Source organism: Pan troglodytes, chromosome 1 (genome assembly GCF_028858775.2).
Source record: "Pan troglodytes isolate AG18354 chromosome 1, NHGRI_mPanTro3-v2.0_pri, whole genome shotgun sequence".
In the NCBI taxonomy this organism is placed as follows: domain Eukaryota; kingdom Metazoa; phylum Chordata; class Mammalia; order Primates; family Hominidae; genus Pan; species Pan troglodytes.
The window spans coordinates 70,309,996-70,336,503 of record NC_072398.2 but is presented as its reverse complement, the minus strand read 5'-3'; the positions used below and the strand labels follow the sequence as shown (position 1 = coordinate 70,336,503).

General features: G+C 37.4%; 1 protein-coding gene across 7 annotated transcripts in view; it reads left to right on the top strand.

The window, feature by feature from the left end:
* RALGPS2 (Ral GEF with PH domain and SH3 binding motif 2) overlaps positions 1-26,508 on the top strand; it is a 186,791-nt gene that overhangs the window by 42,416 nt on the left and 117,867 nt on the right. For all 7 annotated transcript variants that reach the window (XM_001155326.8, XM_009439001.5, XM_001155266.8 and 4 more), the window contains exons 2-4: positions 8,228-8,367; positions 15,960-16,064; positions 17,099-17,149. In XM_001155326.8, the coding sequence (XP_001155326.1) occupies positions 8,311-8,367; positions 15,960-16,064; positions 17,099-17,149 (213 nt within the window). In that variant the 5' untranslated portion in view covers positions 8,228-8,310. The remainder of the gene's footprint in view (positions 1-8,227; positions 8,368-15,959; positions 16,065-17,098; positions 17,150-26,508) is intronic.

The following is a 26,508-nucleotide window of genomic DNA, read 5'->3' as shown; positions in this document are numbered from 1 at the left end:
ATAAGCACTTCTGTTGGCAGGTTTTTAATTGGGATATGCAGTTCTACCTATCAGCCAGTAGATGGCGCTTACAGGTAAGAGCTAGCTGTGGCCAAAGTGGCTGGGTGTACACTTGATCTTTGTTTACTGGGAGATGCTCTCTGTTGCCTCAGGCAGTGGGCTGATTTGTGGAGTAAACAGTGGTCTGTGCTCCCTCCTCAGTCCTGGGGAGGTGCTGGGAGGGGTGGAAGGTGGGCAGGGCTGGACCAAGCAGGTCCACCTACGGGTCCCCCAGTGGCAGGCACAAGAACCAAAGCCAAAGGAGAATCCAGTGGGTGGCCACCAGATGCCCAGAAGTGTGTCCAGGTGTGGAGCTGAGAAACTTCCTTGACCCCAAGTTCTCTACACATAGATAGGAGTGGCCTAAACTCATAATCCAGGAGAGTGGGTGCTCCAGATGCTTGGAGATATGCCTGGGACCTGGGCATGGAGCAGAGATAGCCACCCATGCACCAGGATCTCTGCACAGGAATGGTAGGGTGGCTCAGGCTGTTGTTCCAGATGAGCAGGTGCTCCAAATGCCTGGAGATCTGCCTGGATATGAAGCAGAGATGGGGACCCCTGCACCTGGATCTCTGCACAGGAAAGGTGGGGCTGTTCAGGCTACCAATCCCAGCAAATGAGTGCTTTGAATGCCTGGAGGTCTTCCTGGGCATAGAGCAGAGAGGCCCTGCTGCACCACGATATATACCCAGGAAGGGTGGAGCAGGTCAGGCTGCTGAAGCAGGCAAGTGAGTGCTTTGAATGCCTGGAGATCTGCCTGGGTATGAAGTGGAGAGGACCCACCATGCACAAGAAGGATGGGGTGACTCAGGCTGCTAGTCCATGCAAGCAGGTGCTCCAAATGCTTGGAGATCTGCCTAAGCGTGCAGCAGAGAGGGCCCTACTGCACCATAATCTATGCATAGAAAGGGTGTAGGTTGGTTTAGCCTGCTGATCCTTGGAAAGGGATGCTCTGAATACCTGGAGATCTGCCTGGGTATGAAGCAGAGAGGGCCCTGCTGCACTATGATCAATGTCCATGAAGGGTAGGGTGGCCCAGGCTGCTGGTCCAGGCAAGTGGGTGCTCCAGATTTCTGGATTTATGCCTGAGGTGGAGTGGAGAGGGCCCTGCTGCACCACGATCTTAGGAGAGCGTGCTGGGGTACCCAGCAGTGATATACATAGACTGGTTTCAGGTCATGAAGCTGGCCCTGGCTGCACGTCTCATTGTCCGGGAGAAAGTGCAGCTGTAGCAGCTCTCCCCATGCATCCAAGGCCTGCAATGGGGGAAAGCACAGTTGCAACACCCCAGTTAGCTTCAGGGATTAGGAGCAACAATGTTCTATTCCTTGGCCTGGGTTGCTCAGATGCCCAGGGAAAAAGTGTCACAGAGAGAGGCTCTCTGCCTTTCTTGCATACTGGGGCCTCACTCACTTTTATCAGCCTATGTTCTCCTTCCCAGGCTCTGGGTGTCTTTTATGATTCCACTGGGTTTCTGTTTTCCTTCCTGAATTAAAGCTTACAGAGTCGATTGCTTCTTTTTTTTTTTTTTTTTTGAGACAAGGTCTCACTCTCTTGCCTAGGCTGGAGTGCTGTGGCATGGTCACAGCTCACTGCAGCCTCAGCCTCCCAGGCTCAGGTGATTCTCCTGCTTCAGTGTCCTAAGTAGCTAGGACTACAGGTGCACACCACCATGCCTGGCTGATTTTTTGTTTTTGTTTTTAGAGATAGGATTTTACCATGTCACCCAGGCTGGTCTTGAACTCCTAAGCAGAAGTGAAGCAATCCACCCACCTTGGCCTCCCCAAGTGCTGGAATTACAGGCTTGAGCCACCATGCCCAGCCCACAGTTGATCTTTATGCACTATCTTGATATTTCCAAGTGGCTGATGCATGCTAAAAGCCTCTAATCAACCATGTTGGGGGGAAAAAGATGCCACATTATCTTTATCATTCACTTTATTTTCTCTGTCACACATATACATACTGTTTTCCTGAAATATTTAAGATTAGTTTGCATACTTCATACTTTTTTTTTTTTTTTTTCTGAGACAGTCTTGCTCTCTCGCCCAGGCTGGAGTGCAGTGGTGCAATCTTGGCTTACTGCATCCTTAGCCTCCCGAGTAGCTGGTACAATAGGCACCCACCACCAGGCCTGGCAAATTTTTGTATTTTTAGTAGAGACAGAGTTTCACCATGTTGGCCAGGCTGGTCTCGAACTCCTAATCTCAGGTGATCCACCCACTTCAGCCTCCCAAAGTGCTGGAATTACAGGCGTGAGGCACCGCGCCTGGCCACCCTTTTACCTCTTAGTGGCTTCTGCGTTCCTTAAAAACAAAGTTTTTTTATGTTGTTGTTGTTGTTTTTTTTTTTTTGAGACGGAGTTTTGCTCTTGTTGCCCAGGCTGGAGTGCAGTGGCACTATCTCGGTTCACTGCAACCTCCCCCTCGCGGGATCAAGCTATTCTCCTGCCTCAGCCTCTCTAGTAGCTGGGATTACAGGCGCCGGCCACCACGCCCAGCTAAATTTTGTATTTTTAGTGGAGACGGGGTTTCACCATGTTGGCCACGCTGGTCTCGAACTCCTGATCTCAGGTGATCCACCTGCTTCGGCCTCCCAAAGTGCTGGGATTACAGGCGTGAGCCACCGCACCCAGCCTTCTTTATGTATTAATAACTACAGGAAATTGTCACATTTAGGAAATTGATATGGTAATCTACAGTCTATATTCCAATTTTGTGAATTACCATTAATATCTCTTAAAGCATTACTACCATCCAGTACAGGACCTTTAGTTGCCATATCTCTTGCGTTTCCTTTAAATTGTAATAGTTCTTCAGCCTTTCTCATAACATTGGCATTTTTTGAAGAATATATTTATCGAATGTTTCTCAGATTAGACTTGTCCATGTCCTTGAGATTAGATTTCAGTTATGGGTTCCCAGCTCAACTTCTTGTCAGTAATGTTGTGTCCTTCCCGGAGTATCATCACATCCAGAGGCACATGATGTCTCTCTTTTCCCCATTGGTGATAATAATTTTGATGTACTCAGTTAAGGGATTGTCCAGTTCTTCACACAGTATAGTTACTTTTTTTTTTTTTTTTCTTGTAGCTAGTAAGCAGTCTGTGAGGAAAAACTGTTTTTGTTTTTTTACTTTTTTCTAATTAATGTCTTTGTAGGAAATTTAAAAATATACAGGTAAGCTAAAGTTAGGGAAAAATTGTCATAAACCTAGCGATAACCACATTTTAGTGTATGTTGATTCATCTCTCTTCTTTATGTTATAATAATGATTACCAAAAAGGACTATACCTTAAATACTGTTTGGTAAATTGCTTCATTCATTTAGCAGTATATTATAAATATTTTTTCATGTGTCATTAAGTATTACAGTATTTTAATGGCTGCATAGTTTTCCATTGTGTAGCAGTCACTTGCCTATAGATTGTTCTGTGATGTTCAGTTTAGCCTCACGTTCCAGGTACAAGAGATCCTTAATGGCTGTCCCCTAGGGGTTAGGGAATCTCTTAAACCCAAGAGCCTCCAAGCATGGAATCTTGATGTCTGTCTTATCCCATCAGCACTGCCATGTTGTTTTTCTGTTTTGCTGTTCCACACTAATATGCTATGTTCCTTTCTCTGACCATTCCTAGGTCCACAGTAGCACACTTTTGTCAAATATTTAAACCTATTTCTGATTCACTTGGGTTGTTTTCATGCTTTAACTGCTAATATTGTATCCAGATGTTGGTTTTCTTGTTTGTCTTATTGCAAATATAGGCTATAATGAGTTAAGTGAACTTTTATGGGGTAGTCTTCTGAGTAGAGCATCTGGCCAAAATACCTCATACCCACCAAAAACAAAAACACAAAATATTTGGAGAGCACAGTTTATCTTTTTATTTGGAACTTCTTTTCTATTACCTGAATTTCTAGTTAACCTATATTCATATTTTGGGTCAGGTATCTTAGGAGATCTCAGCTCTTGTCTATTAGGATTACTTAGCAAATTATCTTAGTGAACTTTCTATACAGGAGATAAAGCATAACCTTTAAATGCATTATTTTATAGATTTTTCTCCCTTTAATATTTAATCATTTGAAAGTCTCTCTTCTACAAGTTGTTTAGTTTCAAGCTGTTTAGGTATATGGAAATATAACCTTTCTGTGTAGATGTGGGACAGTTTACAAATGAATCAGCCCATACTTTCATAGTTTAGTTCAAATGTGACAAAATTATATTTGGAAGACTTAGGTGTAGAATCTCTTTTTATTGACTGAAGGCAAAACAATTTTAACTTAAGTGAATGAAGTAACTTTGTTATTTTTAAACATTTTTTTGAGGCGGAGTCTCGCTGTCTCCCAAGGTGGAGTACAGTGGTGCAATCTCGGCTCACTGCAACCTCTGCCTCCCAGGTTCAAGCGATTCTCCTACCTCAGCCTCCCAAGAAGCTGGGATTACAGGCATGTGCCACCACACCCAGGTAATTTTTTGTGTTTTTAATGGAGACGGGGTTTCACCATGTTGGCCGGCTGGTCTCGAACTCCTGACCTCAGGTAATCCGCCTGTCTCAGCTTTCCAAAGTGCTAGGATTACAGGCGTGAGCCCCTGTACCTGGCCTATTTTTAAACTTTTCTTTACACTTTGAGAAATAACGTCTGCTATTTTATAGATGATGATGTAATAGTGATACCCTGTCTCTAAAAAAATGTAAACAATTAGCCGGGCATGGTGGTGCACACCTCAGCTACTCAGAAAGCTGAGGTGGTGGGAGGATTGCTTGACCCCAGGAATTGGAGGCTGCAGTGAGCTAAGATTGTGCCATGTGCTCCAGCCTGCATGACAGAGCAAGACCCTGTCTCTTAAAAAAAAGGCTACTGTGATGTTGAGTCATGTTGAAAGATCTTGTCATTTATAACACAAAGAAAAGTAAATAAAATATTAAAGCATATATTTGGTATATTTAATGTGAACTTTCCTGTGTGCAAAGTATAGAAAGGTCTTTGAAGGACGTACTAAAAGAATAAACTCGTATCTCTGTCTTTTAGAACTTGTAGTACTTTTATAATATCGTATAAGCCTCTCTGTTATACTTCAACATTATTAAATACTATTGACTCCTGGCTAACACGGTGAAACCCCATCTCTACTAAAAATACAAAAAATTAGCCGGGCGTGGTGGCGGGCGCCTGTAGTCCCAGCTACTCAGGAGGCTGAGGCAGGAGAATGGTGTGAACCCGGGAGATGGAGCTTGCAGTGAGCCGAGATCCCGCCACTGCACTCCAGCCTGGGCAACAGAGCAAGACTCCGTCTCAAAAAAAAAAAATACTATTGACATGTACATTTGTAAATAGTTACGAAAAGTTGATATTCTTTAAGGTATGCTTTGCTATATTTTAAAATATGTAATGGATTTTAATGTGACCTTAATTTTCATGAAATACATGGGTGACAATTTATTTTAAAAGCAGAGAAGGCCAGGTGCAGTGGCTGACACCTGTAATCCCAGCACTTTGGGAGGCCAAGGCCTGCAGATCACCTGAGGTTAGGAGTTCGAGACCAGCCTGGCTAACATGGTGAAACCCTGTCTCTACAGCCTGACCAACATGGTGAAACCCTGTCTCTACTAAAAATACCCAAAATTAGCTGGGTGTGGTGGCTTGTGCCTATAATCCCAGCTACTCAGGAGGCTGAGGCTGGAGAATTGCTTGAACCTGGGAGGCGGAGGTTGCAGTGAGCTGAGATCATGCCATTGCATGCCAGCCTGGGCAACAAGCAAAACTCTGTCTCAAAAAAAAAAATAAAAGGAGAGAAAATGTAATTCTTCATGCTTATAGTTTACAAATATTTTAATATTGTTCCTGGTCTGTATTAATTACATTTTTTTAAGTAAAAGTAATAAATTGTATATTTTGATATGTAAAGTAAGTTAAAGATATAACTCCTTTAACTATTAAATTAAAATCTTTTTCTTAGCACTAGGGGGCACCCCTGATTTATAAATTCATGTTATACTTAATGTTGCCTAGAAAGTGGAATGAAATGAAATTATTTGAAAAATATTTTGCAAACTGAGTGCTATGTTCAAAGAGAATCTGGATTATCAGCTGGTTTTGTTGTATAGCAGTATAAATATAAGTTGATTCTTAATACTATAAGGATAATGAAGCTTATAGAATAAGATAGTTTAGATGGGAGGAAATTGTTTTGTAGTTTATTCATTTTCACGTTGATTTTCTAAGTAGGTGCGTTAAATGGTTTTAAAACTTCATGATTTTGAATATATTTCTGTTTTAAAAATCCTAGCACGATGTTCTGCTCTTAGCAGGTACCTAGGCTGTATCTGAATAAATTAAGATAAATTCAAGATGTGACTGAAGGCTGCTATCATTAGTAATAATTTTTAAGCATTTCAAAACCAAGAGCATGTTTTACTACATCTAGGAAACAGATCTTAGCCATTCTCATTCATTGTGTTTGCAATTAGGATTTTTAGTAATGCCCAGCAACAATTGCTTCCCAAAGGTGTATTTCTAAGGTTTTGTCTTTTCTTTTTTATTTAAGAGACTCTGTTGAATTTAAGCTTTATGGGGATTAAGCAGATAGTAACATCTGCATCATCATTGCATCATAGTAATAGCATATTTACCATGTGCCAACACTGTTTTAGGTGCTTTGTGTATATTATCTCATTTCGCTTCACCACAACTCTATGAAGTAGGTACTTATTATCCCTATTTTATAGATGAGAAAACTGAGTACAGAAAAGTTAAAATTTCCTGGGTTTACACAGAGGTAATGTGGTTCCAAAATTTGTGCTTTTAAATCACTATATCCTATATTGCTTCTCCAGAGAAAGGAAACTTAGCATTGAAGTAATTATTATTAACATTTAAAACTCAGCTTTTAAAGTGAATGTAGCATAGAGTACCTAATTTATAGACACTTACCATTTCTCTTATGAAAAACGTCATAGATCTTTAAAGTTGAAAAGGGATCTTAAAGTTCATTTACCACTGTCATTTTACAAAGAGGAAGAAATTCTGTCCTAGAGGTAAAGTTACCTACTCAGTTTATATGACAGGTTATTTATGGAAAGGTATTAGAACTTCAAGTAAGTACTCTGACTTCCAGTAAAGTGGAAAATCTGTGTTGTGAAAAGAATATTTGACTAGAATTTTGATGGCTTGAAACTTGTTCTTGGCTCCTTATTTACCATCCTGTGTCCTCAGAAGCTCTGTATTTGTTTGTTATGTGGGTATATCTTCCCTAATTAGTGTTATTGGTAGTTGTGCAAATCAACATAATGTATTAAAGATATTTAATAAACTTTAAAGTCCTATACAAATAAACATAGTGTATATTATGGTACAGTAAAGCCACCATATCCGTGGGTTCTACATCTGGATTCAAACAAATCTGAGTTGAAAATACTTGGGGCAAAAAAAAAAAAAAAAAGGATGGTTGCATCTGTACTGAACATGTACAGACTTTTCCTTGCTATAATTCCCTAAAAAATACAATATAACAACAATTTATGTAGCATTGGCACTGTATTAAGTATTATGAGTAATCCGGAGATGATTTAAAGTATACAAGAGGATGTGTATAGGTGATATGCAAATACTGCACCATTATATAAGGGCCTTAAGCATCGGTGGATTTTGGTATCTATAGTAGATCCTGGAACAAATCCCCCATGGATACTGAGAGATGATTGTATTTTTATGACATGTAGTTCATAATATTTTAAGTATTTGTGATATGTTGGTAATCTAGATCACTAGCTGTGATAAGCTTATTCAGTATTGTTGATTTGCAGGTGTCATTTGGATCGCTAAAAATTTATTGTGTTGTGGTATGTGTTACTTTGCTACCTGTGTTTTTACACATTTTATTTACTTTAAGAAAGTTGTACATTTGATTTTTTTCCCTCGCAATACCCACTTAGCGAAAAGTTATGCTTTTGCTTTGCTTATGAAGAACATAACAATAACATCTATTGAATACTGTTTATTTGGTGTTCTGATTGTTTGAAAAGAGCATACAAGATTGTCCTCAGTTTGGATTTAGCGACCGAGCTAAGATAATAAATAGAGTTTAGTGAAGTTGAAATTTTTGTTTCTTGGCATGGTGGTAGGCATAGAGTTGTTTTCTTGAACTTCGAGGAAGACATTTGCTTAACTTTTTTTTTTTTTTACAGGAATAATGTATTTGTGGCCTTGGACATGAGGCAGTCAGTCCTCTGTTGCTGTTAACATAAGGTCAGGGACTGATGAGGAAAGCATGGACCTAATGAACGGGCAGGCAAGCAGTGTCAATACTGCAGCTACTGCTTCTGAGGTAAGATATTTAAGAAGCTTGGGTGTAAAGTTTCTTACCTGGCTTTCTAATTTTTCAAGCATTATGTTTGTTCACATACTTAAATCAGAAGTGCATTTAGTGCAGAAATACACATTTTCTTTTTTTTAAATTTCTATTTTTTTTATACTTTAAGTTTTAGGGTACATGTGCACATTGTGCGGGTTAGTTACCAATGTATACATGTGCCGTGCTGGTGCGCTGCACCCACTAACTCGTCATCTAGCATTAGGTATATCTCCCAATGCTATCCCTCCCCCCTCCCCCCACCCCACCACAGTCCCCAGAGTGTGATATTCCCCTTCCTGTGTCCATGTGAAATCTCCTTAAGCTGATAAGCAACTTCAGCAAAGTCTCAGGATACAAAATCAATGTACAAAAATCACAAGCATTCTTATACACCAATAACAGACAAACAGAGAGCCAAATCATGAGTGAACTCCCATTCACAATTGCTTCAAAGAGAATAAAATACACAGGAATCCAACTTACAAGGGATGTGAAGGACCTCTTCAAGGAGAACTACAAACCACTGCTCAAGGAAATAAAAGAGGATACAAACAACTGGAAGAACATTCCATGCTCATGGGTAGGAAGAATCAATATGGTGAAAATGGCCATACTGCCCAAGGTAATTTACAGATTCAATGCCATCCCCATCAAGCTACCAATGACTTTCTTCACAGAATTGGAAAAAACTACTTTAAAGTTCATATGGAACCAAAAAAGAGCCCGCATCGCCAAGGCAATCCTAAGCCAAAAGAACAAAGCTGGAGGCATCACACTACCTGACTTCAAACTATACTACAAGGCTACGGTAACCAAAACAGCATGGTACTGGTACCAAAACAGAGATATAGATCAATGGAACAGAACAGAGCCCTCAGAAATAACACCGCATATCTACAACTATCTGATCTTTGACAAACCTGAGAAAAACAAGCAATGGGGAAAGGATTCCCTATTTAATAAATGGTGCTGGGAAAACTGGCTAGCCATATGTAGAAAGCTGAAACTGGATCCCTTCCTTACACCTTATACAAAAATCAATTCAAGATGGATTAAAGACTTAAACATTAGACCTAAAACCATAAAAACCCTAGAAGAAAACCTAGGCATTACCATTCAGGACATAGGCATGGGCAAGGACTTCATGTCTAAAACACCAAAAACAATGGCAACAAAAGACAAAATTGACAAATGGGATCTAATTAAACTAAAGAGCTTCTGCACAGCAAAAGAAACTACCATCAGAGTGAACAGGCAACCTACAAAATGGGAGAAAATTTTCGCAACCTACTCATCTGACAAAGGGCTAATATCCAGAATCTACAATGAACTCAAACAAATTTACAAGAAAAAAACAAACAACCCCATCAAAAAGTGGGTGAAGGACATGAACAGACACTTCTCAAAAGAAGACATTTATGCAGCCAAAAAACACATGAAAAAATGCTCATCATCACTGGCCATCAGAGAAATGCAAATCAAAACCACAATGAGATACCATCACACACCAGTTAGAATGGCAGTCATTAAAAAGTCAGGAAACAACAGGTGCTGGAGAGGATGTGGACAAATAGGAACACTTTTACACTGTTGGTGGGACTGTAAACCAGTTCAACCATTGTGGAAGTCAGTGTGGCAATTCCTCAGGGATCTAGAACTAGAAATACCATTTGACCCAGCCATCCCATTACTGGGTATATACCCAAAGGACTATAAATCATGCTGCTATAAAGACACATGCACACATATGTTTATTGCAGCATTATTCACAATAGCAAAGACTTGGAACCAACCCAAATGTCCAACAATGATAGACTGGATTAAGAAAATGTGGCACATATACACCATGGAATACTATGCAGCCATAAAAAATGATGAGTTCATGTCCTTTGTAGGGACATGGATGAAATTGGAAATCATCATTCTCAGTAAACTATCACAAGAACAAAAAACCAAACACCGCATATTCTCACTCATAGGTGGGAATTGAACAATGAGAAATACACATATTTTTACTTTTACTTTAGTGATTCGTATGTTCCCTGTGCATCATAGGTATACCTAATCCTTATCTACTTAAGATACTTGAAAAATAATGACAAATAATGGTAACTCATAAAACTCTTTATTTTTAAAAGAAACATAGAATTTCTTTTTAGAGTATTTTTACATTACATCATCCTTGAGGGCAATAATGCAAGTAAGGCAAAGAAAGATTCTTTTACTTGGAATCACTAAATTTTGGACCCATCTAGATCCCTTGATTCCACATATATTAGAGGAAACCAAAGAACCGTTAGGCTGGAATGTTGTAAGGGCTTACTCTGCTGATGTAGTTTAGCATTTAAGATGGAGATGTGAAGACTGAACTAGATGCTCACCCTTCTAGTTAATATATTATGATTGTATTTTTGCCCCAACTTTTTAATTTTTTTCTTTGTGTATAAATCTAGGGAACTTGCCTGCTTTCCTTAATAACTTTAGCATCTGGCTTCTATATTTTTTATTTTTCTCTTAGTATATTGGATGAGAATAATGTTTATGACCCTTTAACACCTTGACCTCAAAGTTCCTTAATAGCCTCAACTCCATTTTGCCCCAGCTAGTTACTTAGGCCTTGATATCACTGAAAATAGTCTAAGTCTATGGTTTCAATTGTTTTTGTTATGTAGATGATTTATTTTTATCTCTAGCTCTGGCTTCCCTCATGAATTTTATTAAGCATTTTTGATGGACCAGACATTTTAATGTCCACAAAATCAAGTTTCTGATTACTGTTCTGCTCCACAACCATAAAGAAAATAGTCCAAGCCTTTTCTCTAACTTACGTTAACAGCATCACATTTCCATAGCCATCTAAGTTTAAATCTTTAGATATGTGGTTTATTTGTGGTGGGGTTTGAGACAGAGTTTTGTTCTTGTTGCCCAGGCTGGAGTGCAGTGGCATGATCTGGGCCCATTGCAACCTCTGCCTCCCAGGTTCAAGCAATTCTCCTGCCTCAGCCTCCCTAGTAGCTGGGATTACAGGTGCTTGCCACCACGCCTGGCTAATTTTTGTATTTTTAGTAGAGATGGGGTTTCACCTTGTTGGCCAGGCTGGTCTTGAACTCCTGACATCAGGTGATCCACCTACCTTGGCCTCCCAAACTGCTGGGATTATAGATGTGAGCCACTGCATCCGGCCAATGTGTTGTTAATTTTTGCCCACCACAACCATTGTCTCATCATAGCAGAGAGAGTCCGCCAGCAAGACAGAAGTTACAATCTTATATAACGTAATCATGGAAGTGACATCTCATCTCCTTTTCCATATTCTGCTGGTTAGAAACAAGTCACAGGTTCTGCCCACACTCAAGGGGAGAGGATCACACAGGGTTGAGAATACCAAGAGATAGAGATCTTTAGCAGCTATCTTAGAGCCTGTCCACTGTGCTTTATCTCTGGGATCCAGTACTTTTCTCCTTATTTCTATTACTGTACTACCATGTTAGTTTGGTCGTTTATTATTTCTTGTCTAGATTAGTGCCATGACCTTTTAGTTGGGTGTTGCACTTATATTTTCTGTTGTTTCTGATCCTTCAACTGAAATTTAAGTTTAATATTCTTAAAATACAGCTCTTAAACTTTATCTTTTCTCAAAACTGTCTGTGGTTCCTCATTGCCTGCTAATTAAATTTAAATGCCCACTGAGCCTTTTATTCAAGACTTTCTTCAAAATGGCCCCAAATTTTTGGATTTAACCCCTACTAATCCTCTACTTGAAACTTAACAGTCTAACGAGAGAATACTACATTTGCTGTTGTCTGTATAAACTATTACATTTTCCTTCTTCTGTCATAACTTTGCCTATACCAATGTTTCTAGCTGGAATTTTTCTTCCCATTCTGGTGTGTCCCCTCCCCATCACTGCACACACAAAAAGTTTTGTCTTTCAAACATATTTCAAATGCTCTGCTTTTAGTAAAGCCTCTCCTAATCCCTTAAACAGATGGGAGCTTTCCCATTTTTAAAACTGTCACTTAGAAAAATCTCTTTCTGTAATTTTTTCCGTAAATGTATGCCTAGCTTTTTTATATTTACAACCATAAGATTATGTTTATATATATGTTTGTAATATATGTTTGTTTTCTTTGTATATTTATAACCATATTTCTTGAATATGTCATATATATATGTATGTATATATTTTTAACTATATATCCAGAAATACCTGTTCTAGTATCATAGGAAGCAGAATACAAATATTTGTTAAATAAAATAGATCATTTCACTTGTACAAACAATTCTGTTGACTTTACCAGAAGTGAATTAATTACATCAGGCTTCAGAGTAGTATAATTAGCAGTTATAAAGTAAGTGTGAAAAAAGTCTGCCATTTAAATTGTCCATTTATTGTGGCAAGAAAATAAAATTAAAAATCTGTATTTTCCACCTTCTCTCAAATTATAGGTCTAGTAACATCAAAGTACAAATTTCTTATAGAAGTGATAAGCTTACAGAATGGATAAAATACTTTATCCTTTTATATTTAACCTGTGTTTGAAGTTTCCGTCAGTAGGAGAATTACAGTGAACTTGTTTTCAGACATTTAGAAGACATTTGGAAGTTTTTGAGTCATGCCTTGAATGAATTATTGCTATTCTCCTGGTGGACATTATTGCTTAGTGTCTTATTACCAATTTATTACTGGTATTAGGGAAGCATGTCAAAATGCACACTAGTAATTTTTAAGCCTCTATTGGCCATTAAGAAGGAAAAAAGAGAAGTGTTTATTCTTTTTGATAAGCAATAAAATTGTCATGATGGTTTACTAACTTGGATGAGTTAAAAACTTGGAGAAAATTACTGATTTATGTTTATGATTCATGTGTTCACCTGACAGAATGCATCTGGTTATTTGGACAGCTATTGGATTAGTGTATACTGTTTAACTGATGTCTATTTGAATACTTAACATTATGAAAAAAATGTTTTATTAGTTTTGGGATGTAAAATAATATTGTTGACATACTATAAACTAGTCATAGTTACAGAGATTAAACACAAGAAATAAAACTCCATTTTGTTTATGAGACTTGAGGTTTCTGCTTGGATTCATTCATTGGAATTCAGGTTTCTGCTCAGATTTGTAAAGAGCTTAGAATTCATCACTCCTGTCCTCACAATAGGAAAAAAGCTAAACAAACTGAAAATCAATAACTCCTCTTAGCTTTATCAGAGAATTGCTATAACAGAGCACATTTAACAGTGATGCCCTGAAACCTGGAGAGATAGGCAAATAGAGAATCACAGCTTACGGGAGCAGAAGTCAGTGGAGCCACGTAAACCCTAATTGATGAACTGCTGGAGACAGTGTGTGGACTAGCTTGAAAGTTAAAAACTCCTTGGGTGTCCAGTCTTAGGTTCTTCTCACCCTCTGCTTTTGTGATTTTTATTACCTCTAGGATGCCCACCAGTTTTTCACTGTAAAGACAGAGAAAAATTCACTTCTGCTTCTAGCAGGAGGAGGAAAGAAGTAGCCATTTTGAAATACACCCAGATAGAAAGTAACCATATTGAAATATGCCCAGAGCATTCTGTTCTCCACCTGCCCTCAAGGGAAACTACTTCACCAGAGCCTAACCTACTTGGGAGAGGAAAAATCCTCAACTTGAAGCGCCTCTAGACTTCCTGTCTCACCTAAGCAGAGCCAGGGGGACAGAGAAGCATTTGTGAAGGTCATAGCCTGGGGACACACTCAGTGAAAGACTGAAACCTAATCTTAGGACTATAGGGCACTCCCCCCCAGCACCCCCTCAAATACACACACACACCCTGCCTTCCCCCACCACATCAGCAGGGCTCCTGTATAATACTAAGATTTCAGCTGAAAGAACTGCAAGGCTCAGACTGTAAGAAGAGATTTCTAGGGAAACCCAAAGACAACAGAGGATAAAAAAATGATACTAGAGGAAATTGAAGACTCAGACACCTATAACAACACCAAATTATAAGCACAGCATAATGCCTAGCATGATAAAAATAAACCCTTACAGTAAAGGCCTATTCAACCTGAGTTCCTATTACCCAATATACCATTTCTAGCTTTCAACAAAAAATTACAAGCCATGCTAAAAGGCAAGGAAAAAACACAATTTGAAGAGATACATCAAGCAACAGAACCACACTCATGCGGCAGAGATTTCACAATTATCAGACTGGGAGTTAAAATTAACTGTCATTAATATGCCAAAGTCTCTAATGAAAAAAAGCGTACAGCATGCGAGAACAAATGGATAATATAGGCTGGGATATTAAAACTATTAAGAATTGAAAAGAAATGCTAGGATTCAAAAGCACTGTGACAAAAACGAAGAATGCCTTTGGTGAGCTAACCAGTACCAGTAGACTGGTGACCAATAGACAGCCAAGGAAAGAATCAGTGAACTGGAAGACTTGTCAGTAAAACTTCCCAAACTGAAATGCAAAGAGAAAATAGAATGAAAAAAAAAAAATCCAGAATAGCCGAGGACTGTAGGACAGTGACAAAAGGTGTAGCATATGCATAATGGGAACACCAGAAAGACAAGAGAAAGAAGCAGAAGAAATATTTGAAGTAATAATAGTTGAGAATTTTTTAAAGTTAAGGACAGATCCCTTTCTTTGTAATGATCGTGGCTCGATACTTGGTATTTAGCTGCTACTAAAAGGGAGGAAAAGCAAAAATGAGGCATAATGACAAGTGCTTAAAACTAATACATAATAGCTGGTGGGTTGATCTGTGTGTACTGTGCTAATTGAAACTTTGATTAATTTTTTTGCTGTTATCTGTAGCCTCATATCCTACCACCATTTAATAGAGCCTGATCTAAATATTCTCATATTGATGTTCCTCTGAATTTAGCCAGCTGATATAGAATATATTATTATGTCATGGCACAGACGAAGTGGAAAATTTTTAACAGTAATAAGATTTTCAGGGCCAAAATCCACCTTTCATTCTATGTATAGCCACAGCATATTCAAACTTGAAACAGTAATTTTTAAGCAGGGAAAACTTAAATTTGTAATATAATAGGAAGAATAGTATTAATTGTACTATCACAAACAGATCACATAACTAAGAATGGATTATATGTAACTCTTTAATTAACAGCATTCTGAATATTTTCTGATAACTTATGTTATAAAGCTAATTTGTCTTTTTCTTAATAAAAATTAGTTTAAAAAATTTTAAGTAAGTGTATAGCCTTCTCCCCTGACTTCCCTTTACCTTATTTGAGAATCATTGAACTAGTTAAAATCATTTATTTCTATAGGAAATGATAGGTTGTCAGGATGAGGAAACTGACACACAAGAAAATGACTCATTCAAGAACCTAAAAATTTAAAGTCACAGTTTTAGATTTCAAGTTGTCTGACCCTTTATCTGCTACTCTAACAACTAAGCAGCATGTTCTGCTCAGCTTTTCTGCAGCATTTGTTAACCTACTGTTTTGTTTTCTCAGTTTTTAAGGCCAATCTAGTTTCTATCACTTGATTGTGAGACAGTATTTAAAAGGCTGCATTTTCTTTCACTTTAACAGAAAAGTAGCAGCTCTGAATCCTTAAGTGACAAAGGCTCTGAATTGAAGAAAAGCTTTGATGCTGTGGTATTCGATGTTCTTAAGGTTACACCAGAAGAATATGCGGTAAGCCTCCTACCTCTGTCTTCTCCAGTTTTGCACATAATTTACATATTGGTGCTATTGAGTTAGAATTTGTAGGTCCAGCAAAAGAGACAGCTTTTAGAAACCTGGATATGGGAATTATTGGGGAAAATAGTACAGCTGTGGAGCAAACAGAGGGATGAAGTGGGAAAAGTAAGAAAAGCTGTACATTTTTTTTTAGGGCAACTTTATAAGTTACACTTCAATTTGGTAAGTAGCAATATGTATTTACCATTATGGTAATTGCTTTCATCCCTCTATACCATTTCTCTAAGCCAACTGTATTTTGTTGACATATCTAAGAAACATTTTCACTGGTTTTTTTAATTAAAAAATTGAAAAATGAAATATGAAGGTGTTATTAGATGAAAGGTATCTAGAAAAACATTTATTTCTTAATATAAATTTATTTGTTTTCTCATTCTCCTTTAATTTGTTAACAGAATATATTGATTTCCTAATGTTAAACCATTCCTGCATTCCAGAGATAAACTGTGCTTGGTCATAGCATATTATTCCTTGATAGTGTTGACTTTTGTCTTATATCTATAGCCATAAGTGGGATAGGTCCATAGCATATAAAGCTCTTAGATATAATGTTGGCTTTAGTGTAGTTTCATTATTTTTTTATAAGTTAGGAAGAAAACCTTTTTAGTAATATCTGATTTTATACCACTGTTTGAGGAGCTGTAATCATCATAACAAGAACACTGCTATGTGAACTAATAAATCTGGTTTTTATTTTTTTATTATAATTTAATGTGACTGTCCAAATTTTTAAAATTATTTTTATTTTTTAACTTTACACAATTTATCTTCCAAGAAAATATAAATAGACATGAGATCATTAGAAATAATTCTATTTAATGATACAGGGGCTAAATTTTGTTTTCCATAAGCCCTTATAAAATTGAGTATTTGGTAATATTTTAGTATAGAATATAATTTTAATTTAGGTTACATGTTATGGTATAGAATTCCAAAGAAGAAATTGTCATTTTTACTTTATATTTCAGGGTCAGATAACATTAATGGATGTTCCAGTATTTAAAGCTATTCAACCAGATGTAAGTAGTTTTGAGAATGTTCCTTTTAAATATAGAAAACGATCAATCTCAAATTAAGTGTTTTAGAAATGTCAAATTATACTTCATATTAATTTTAAACTGTTTGAAGCTTGTGTTGTAACTTATCTACATACTGTTTGGGCCTCAGAAACCCACGTGGCATTCATAGCAATACATTATTGAGTCATAGATAGGACTATACTTGACATTTGAACAAAGCGGAGGTTAGGAGCATTGACACTTGCTCAGTGAAAACTCTTTCTATAACTTTTGATTCCCTGCAAACTTAACTTCAAATAGCCTGATGTTGACCAAAAGCCTTACTGGTAACATAAACAATCAACTAACACATATTTTGTATGTTATATGTATTTTGTACTCGGTTCTTACAATAAACTAGAGAAAAAATGTTACTAAGAAAATCATAAGGAAGAGAAACAATATTTACTATTCATTCAGGGGAAGCGGATCATCATAAAGGTCTTTATCCTCATTAGCCTCACATCGAGTAGACTGAGGAAGAAGGGAGATTTGTTCTGCTATCTCAGGGGTGGTAGAGGTGGAAGAAAATCCATGTATAAGTAGACCCATGTGTTGTTTACAGGTCAGCTGTATTTGAATCATTTTGATTGATTTGGCTGCATTACTTACTGGAGGAAATAGACTTAGGGAAGTTGAATGATTTACCTATTGCTTTGAAGCTTTTTAATGGGAAGATGGAAATTTGAAACTGGGTTTCACCACTAACTCTAGTAATCTTTTCCCTTATATCTTTATTTTATGACTTAATAATATGACTGCGTTGACATTTTGGAGAGGAGAGAAAGGATCAAGAAACACATCATTTGTTTCTAATGAAAACAAAGGGACTGGCGTTATGCATCTATCCACTATAAGCATTGGGGGGGGGGGGTGTGTATAGTGTTCCTATCATTTTAACATCCTGAGTATGATAGTATCTCTGTTTTACTGATGAGGAAACAGTGATAATTGTCTTTGGTACACAACTAAGTGGTGGAACTGGGTTTCAGACTCTAAAATCTGATTTTTTTTAACCTCTCATCTAGTATATCAATGTGATTTTGTATTCCAAAACAAAGTCATTGATAATCCTGAAATTCAATACTATAAAATAGATACATTTTTAGTTCTTTCGGGAACAAAATATAGTGTATTCATTGTGCTATATACAAGTCTGTAGTGGCCCTGAACACTGTAATGACTATGAGTTTCCATTTATGTCCTACATGATGTAGGTAGTATTAGTCCTGTGATTTTCAAGTAAGTTACTTCCTGTCTTAGTATCTCAAATTCGATACCTATAAATGAAGGGGTGGGCCGAAATGATCTCTCAGTTCCCATCATTTCCACAATTCTGTGTTTTCCTAACTTTTCCCCCATACCTCAGAGGGCTCTCTAAGTAGAACCATTGGATTAGCAATAGAAGAAGAACAATGTATTCTATAAATAAAGCACAAGAAGAAAATGGCTTTTGTATTTAAATGGCAAAAAGAAAAAAACAGAAATACTTATTTCTTCTCCTCCCTGAAAAAAAAAATCAAAAAAATGAAATTCTTTATGCAAATTACGTTTTTGACCTAAAATTCACGTGTCTTCTTCTTAGGTGTATTTTTTCCTTTTGAATGAACTGCAACAGTTGTATTGCTGCTTTACATGAGATCAGTGCTGTCTAGCAGAAATATAGTATAAGCCATTTATATAACTTTGTTTTCTGGTAGCCACATTATAAGGTAAAAAGAAAGATGAAATTGATTTTAATGATTTTATGTAACCTGCTACATACAAAATATTATCGTTTCAACTTGTAATCAGTGTAAAAAATTATTGAGATATCTTACATTCTTTTTTCTCCGCTAAGCCTTCAAATCCAACATATACAACAATTGCAGTACATCTTTATTTGGAGTAGCTATATTTCAAGTGCTTAGTAGCCATTGGTGGCTAGGAGCTTGGATATTGAAGATCCAGATAATACTACTTGAAGACATAGACTTCACATCCATGGGAATTTTTTATTCCCTTGGGGCATCTGATAGTACTTTGTGAAACTTAGAAATAAACCTTAAAATTCCCTTGACCTTTACTCCATTTATCTAATCCCTTTGATTTTTTTAACCTCCTAAGTACCTTATCTATCCAGTCTGTCTCTACTCCCAACACCCCAATGTAAAATACTGTCTTCTCTCAAGTGAATTATTGCAGTGACCTCTTACTTCATCTACCTGCATTTACTTTGACCCCTCTAAATGCTTTTTTACCCAGTAGCCATGGTAATCTTTTCAACATCTGTTGGATCTGTTCATGTGATCGCTCTGCTTAAAACACTTCATTGGCTTCCTGTTGCTCTGAGTATAAAGAACCATCTTAATATGGTCTACAGATCTCTTCACAGTTTTACCTTTTTCTACCTTCTGCAACCCCATCTTATATCTTTCCTGTCTTTCTGGTCTAAGATATACTAGCCTTCCTTTAGCCCCTCTCACCACTGAGCCTGTGCACATCCTAATTAACTTCTACTCATCTTTCAGTTCTCAGCTCTAGTTTGACTTTCTCAGGTAAGCTTTTTTTGTCTTTCTACAGGGTCACCTAGCACTCTACTTTTTCACTGGACTCGTCAATTGCAATTTTACATTTGTGTTGTGATTCAACAAATATTTACTGGATGCCTATTGTATGCCTATTTTATGCAATTTAAAACATCTAGTTTAGTTGCTGAAGGTATAGCAGTAAGCCAACACTAAAATTCCTGCCCTCGTGGATCTGATATTTGGGTGAGGTTAGCTATACAGTGTCATGAAAAACATAAAGCAGAGAGAAGACAATAGGAAGTGTGAGGGTAGTGGGAGTTGCAACTTTACATAGGATGATCAGGAAGACCTTACTGAGAAGATGACATCTGCATTAAGGCCTAAAGGAGGTGAGTGAGAGAGCAAGCCATATGAGTGTTTGGGGAAATAGTATTCCAGGCAAAGGGAAAGTCGGGGCAAAGGCCAGTGAGCTACAGTGAGTGAGCAAGGGAGGGAATGTACTAGAAGATGAGAGGTAGGGTGAGGGCTAGATGGTGTGGGGCCCTGAACACCATTGTGAAAAAGATGGGAAGCCATTAGAGGGTTGTGAGCAGAGAAGTGACATTTTCCGCGTTAGGTTTTAAGTCGCTCTTTTTTTTCTCTTCTCTTCTTTTCTTTCTTTCTTTTCTTTTCTTTTGTTTTCTTTCTTTCTTTTCTTTTCTTTTCTTTCTTTCTTTCCTTTCTTTCTTTTTCTTTTTTCTTTTTTTTTGACAATCTTGCTCTGTCACCCAGGCTGGAATGCAATGCAGTGGTGTGATCTCAACTTACTGCAACCTCCGCCTCCCGGGTTCAAGTGATTATCCTACCTCAGCCTCCCTAGTAGCTAGGCCTCCAGGTGCATGCCACCACGCCTCGGTAATTTTTGTATTTTTAGTACAGACAGGGTTTCACTATGTTGGCCAGGCTTGTCTCAAACTCCTGGCCTCAAGTGATCCACCCGCCTTGGCCTCCCCAAATGCTGGGTTTACAGGTGTCAGCCACTGTGCCCGGCCTTAAGCAGCTCTTTGGTACTGCTGACTAGGATATGTGGCAAAGAGCATAGGGGAAGAAGAGGTGGTACCAAGGACTGAATCAAGGAGACCACGTGAGAGATGAAGGTGGCTTAGATCAGGGTGGGAATGGAAGAGATAAATGAGAAGTTGCCAGACATTGTATGTGAAACAAGAGTAGAGGATGACACCAAGGTTTTTGGCCTGAAGCCAGATGCATGTAGTTGATATTCTCTGGGATGAAAAATTATTATTGTTGTCGTATAAAACTCCTGGGGCTGCTATTCATATAAAATATAATGCACAATGCACCCTTGTGGACAAAGGCTAGAGGAACAGATTTTGCAGGAGTTTGGCTTTGGACATACTTATTTTGACATGCGTGTTAGACAGCCAAGGAGAATGTTGAGTTTGGGAATGTATACTGGCATATATTTCCAGTCCAGTCTAGAAATAATAAGTTTAGGAGATGTCAGTGTAGAGGTGGTATTTAAAAGTGTGGGTGAGATTATCAAGAGAGTGAATACAGGTACTTGATTTGCTTGCCTCTCCACCAGATTTTAAGCTACATGAGGGCAGAGACTGACAATTTTTGCTTACCATTTTATCTGACTGGCACATAGTGGAAGCTCAATATTTAGAATGAGAGGTTGAACATAGTATTTAGTAAATGTCTGCCCAATGAGAGAGTGTTTTTAAAAATCGACAACAGTAACTATTGGAAGAAATGATGTAGCACCAAAATACTTTTAGCTTTTTTTTGGAGACAGGGTCTGGCTCTGTTCCCCAGGTTGTAGTGCAGCGGCGCAATGACGGCTCACTGCAGCCAGGACCTCCCAGGCCCAAATGATCCTCCCACCTCAGCCTCCCAAGTAGCTGGGACCATACACATGTGCCACCATGCCTGGCTAATTTTTTATTTTATTTTTTTAGAGACAGGGTCTCGTTGTGCTGTCCAGGCTGGTCTCAAACTCCAAGGCTCGAGTGATCCTTCTGCCTTGGCCTGCCAAAGTGCTGGGTTACAGGTGTGAGCCACTGCGCCCAGCCAATATATTCTTAATGTATTAGTCTCATGTGAACACTAAGAGTGTATTAAATCTGGCCAGTATAAAAAGGCCTTTGTTATCTGGCAGAAAAATGTTTTTAAAATTTAGTATGATATATTAAAGACATATAACAAAGCATAGTAAATAATAAGATAAATTCCCGTGTATCTAACCAGTACTGAGAAAGGCTTTCTGCATTCTGCCACCAAGGTAATCACCATCCAGTATTGGTCTGTATCATTCCTGTCTATTTAGTTATATTTTTTCTTTATGTATAGATATCCCTTAACGCATGCTATTGCAGTTTCAAATATTTTATGTAGATGGTGTTCTGTTGTTTCGGTCTTTTTAGCATGCTTTTGATGTTCTTGTCTTCTTAGCATGCTTTTGATGTTCAACATTGTTGACTAGCATCTATGTTGATATATACACTTTAATGCATTGATCACTGGATTATAGAGCATCTTTAAATTTTTAATCAACTATTGCTAATTTGTTTTCCAAAATGATTGTACAGATATTGTTTATTATGTCAAAACTCTTGCTACTGATAAGTTAAAAATAGATTGTTTAACCTATGATGGCAGCCAGTTTAGTGTATTAATCTTTATTAACATAAAATGATGTCTCTTTATATAGTATACATTAGAATATTACCTTCACTGGAGGATAAAGGAATTCTTATTGTTAAATCAAAATTAAACCTCAGATATTATGAAAAGATATTGGTTATAACTGAGTCTATAACTAGTAAATTAATTTTATGTTTGTGTCCATTATATCAATATTCAGGTCTCTACTTCATATATAATTGTATATTAAAAGTATACATATACTTTATAAAACTGTTTAAAAGATCTTCAGTGTATTTTGCTTTTGTTTGTTTTTTGAGACAGAGTCTCACTGTATTGCCCAGGCTGGATTGCAGTGGCATGATCACGGCCCACTGCATCCTTGATCTCCTGGGCTTAAGTGGTTTTCCCACCTCAGCCTGCCAAGTATCTAAGACTAAAGGCATACACCACCACACCTGCCTAATTTTTTTTTTTTTGGATAGAGACAAGGTCTTACTACGTTGCCCAGGCTGGTCTTGAATGCCTGGGCTCAAGCAATCCCCCGGCCTCGGCTTCCCAAAGTGCTGGGATCAGTGTGAGCCAGCACACCAGGCTGAAAACTATTTAAATCAATGCTCATTTTTGTGTTTCCACATGTAACATTATTTTAGGTGATGGTTTATTTATATTAAAATATGAACTAAATTTCAATTTTGAAGAATATAGATTCTGAATCCAACTGTGTGGTATAGTGATTTTAGTTGCAGATTGGTGATTGAACCACGCAAGTCTCAGCTTTCAATATTGTAGACAGTTTCTGAGTTACGTATAATATGTATCTCCCACTCCTGATTTAATTTCCTAAGTAGGACCTGGTAATTCTTACTAGTTTATGGAATTCTGCATTTTCAACTCTCGTATGTCAAGCAGAATTTAGCTAAACGTGTTCTACCTAAACTCGTTCTTGACTTGGAGGAAGAAACTATAGGGCAATTATAAGAAGTACAGTTGTTTGCTCAGAAATAAAGCTGCTTACCTACAATGTCTGTTGTACTATATATCTCAGAATTGCTCGGGGGAAAAAAAGAAAAATTCCAAGTCTTTTATTTCACTGTAGAAACTGTCTTATCTCTGAAGTGTTAAAAATTATTTTTCTTTGTACAAAGATTGTCCTTGGTCATTGATAAAATACTGGATAAGTAAAATCACATCTTTAAAAGCAGATCTGAAGCAAACATAATGCTAAGCCTGGTTTTTCTCCAATTCTGTAACACACTTGAAATTACTTCAGATTAAAGAACAAGAAAACAGGTTTTGGTACTTTATTTTCTAGTTTTTTGTGTAATGATAAAGACAGGCAGATATGTTTACCAAAGAAAAGAATTCACCATTAAACTTCACCAGTCATTTTAAAAACTACTTAGTAGGAATCTAATTACATAGAAAAAAAGTTCACTCATATTTTGTTAAGTTTTTTAAGGTTCTCTGAGTGCTCTGAACCATCCATTTTTAATACAATTGAGAAACCAAAAATTCAGCCTTTCCACTTCTTTCTCTGTCCTTCTTCTCCTGTTCTCCAGTATCTCCCATTGACTTTACCTCCTAAATTTTCTCCCCTTCTTTTCTCCTGTCAACTCTGAAGCATATTTATTGAAAGAATAAAATGCTATTACACGGCTGCAGCTCATTGGCTCTAGAAATAGGAGTATTCTTTAGTGTCTGTCTGTGGTTGTTGGGACTGAGATTGGTCACAGCTCAGTCAGTTATATATATCCTGACAGCTCCCTCTCCACCCCTGGCCTCAGTACTGTGCCCTGGCGTTTCCATACTGGTGCTGCAGAAATCCTAAGATGTTCCATTTGTCCATTGGCCCAAGCTGCGTGACCAAATTTGGATACTTCTATGGATAGTGATCCCTTTCACACAAAACCTTGGTTTTTACTGTTCCCCCTTCCTCTCAATATGTAGTCTCTTAGTGGTGGGGAGAAAATACAATAACATGGTTGTAACTGTAAACTGTAATTACAGTGATTATAAAGAAGGGGAAAAGTTCCATCATCTATATTCAACCACTATTAATATACCCTTGCAACTCTTACTTTCACACAGTTGCTCTCTCACTTTCCGTCTTTTCTTTTTTAGTTTAAAGCAGTTTTGAAGACAAATTGCCATATATTTTGCTGCTGCCCCTCACCCTTTGTAAAATCAGGGTCCAACACACAGCAGTCTGAATGGGTGCTCAATAAATCCTTAATTACTTAATTTCACTTACTTTAAAATTTATTTAAAAGCCCTTTGAATTACAGAAGATAATTTTTTAGCGGCCAAACCATAAGAGCAAGGAGCCAGAAGACTTGTATTTTTGTTTCAGCTTTGCTATTTATAAATTGTGCTGCTAATACAATCTGTTTCTTGTCTTTGGCCTTGAAATTTTTTTTAAATCTAAATAAAGGGTATTTAGATGGTTGATCTTTAAAATACTTTATAGATTTCTGAGAAATTCCTGGAAGTGGGTAATTTCAGAGTTGAGCTGCAGTTAGTAGTTATAAGGCTTTAATAAATAAGAATTTCGATCAAAACCACAGGGGTCTTTTTTTTTTTTTTAAGAGATGGGGTCTTGCAGTGTTGCCCAGACTGGTCTTGAACTCCTGGGCTCAAGTGATCCTCCCACCTCAGCCTCCCGAAGTGCTGGGATTACAGACATCAGCCACCATGCCCAGCCCAGGAGTCTTAATAGGTGATAAAGTCTGGGGGGCTGTCACAAGTCAAGCACGTACAGATTGGGGTCTGTCATCCCATTTCGAGAATATAAATTCCATGTGGGCAGGAATCTTTGCTCCATTCACTGGTATCTCTAGCACCTTAGAATAATACCTTCTCACCTGTTTACTATTAGAGATTGATAAATGACCATTTCAAAACTTCATACTGTATAGCCTGTAGGCATATGATCTCCCATTGTTTATCATTTTGGAGTCATGTTTGCAAAAGTGTTATCCACCCAATGTGACTTTTGTAAAATAGCATCCTTTCTACAGAAACAGGAGTTTTTTCCTTCCCATAATTTAGGCTATATTTTCAGGTTTCTTCTCTAGTATGAATTTTCCAATGCTGAGTAGGGCAGAAGTTTTGCCAAAGGATTCTGTAGTTTCATTAATTTCTAGTAATGATTTTTGGTATTCAGTCAAAGCTCAGCACTTATTAAAGTTTTCCCATATTTCTCATATACATAGTTCTCCTCAATATGATTTCTCTTTTGATCATGAAGGTTTGTTTTCTTTTCCCTTCCCTTTCCCTTCTTTCCCTTTTCTTTTTTTGAGACATGATCTCACACTGTTGCCCAGGCTGGGGAGCAGTGATGTGATCTCGGTTCACTGCAACCTTTTTCTTAATTTTTCGATACTCCAAGCCATGCGGTTTGTCTGCAAGTTTTTTCAAATTGTTGCAAATCTTCAAGACAAAATTTCCAAAATATTTTTTGAAAAAAATCTGTGTATGAGTGGACCCACACAGTTCAAACCCATGTTGTTCAAGGGTCAACTATGTACCTCATTTTGATAAGAGTGTTGTGAAACTTACATTCATTTCTCGTGGGAGTGTAAATGATTCACTATTTCAGGAGGGCAGTTTGACAGGTAGCAAAGCCTTGAAAAGGTTCATACTCTTTGACCTCGTGATTTCTTGTAGGACTATATTTTTAAGAAATAATCAGAAATGTCAGAAAAGGTGCAAGGATATTCATTATTTGTAATTATAGCATTACTTAACAATAGGAAAATGAAATCAGCCTTTTGTGTAAAAGTCTATAATGGAGTTTGACTTCTTTGTCAAATGGCTACTTTGAGTGGTTTGATAAGTTTAATTTGATAGACACTTTGATTATAGCATTAATGTAAGTTTTGTAATTATAGTAATTGGCTAAAAACGAATTCAGTTACTTAGGGATTTAATCTTAGGAATTTTATCCTAAAATATGACATCTTTATGTAGTTGTGTATGTATGCTGTGATTTTGGAAAGAACAAAAATGTTTCTAGCAGTTTGATGTTTTCAGTATCATTGTCATAATATTTTTGTGTGAATATAATTTTTACTACTAAATGTTTTCCTTTTTACAGGGAGATAATATAAAATGATCATATAGCTAGGCTAATTGAATATCCAGAAATTTTTATTTTTGCTA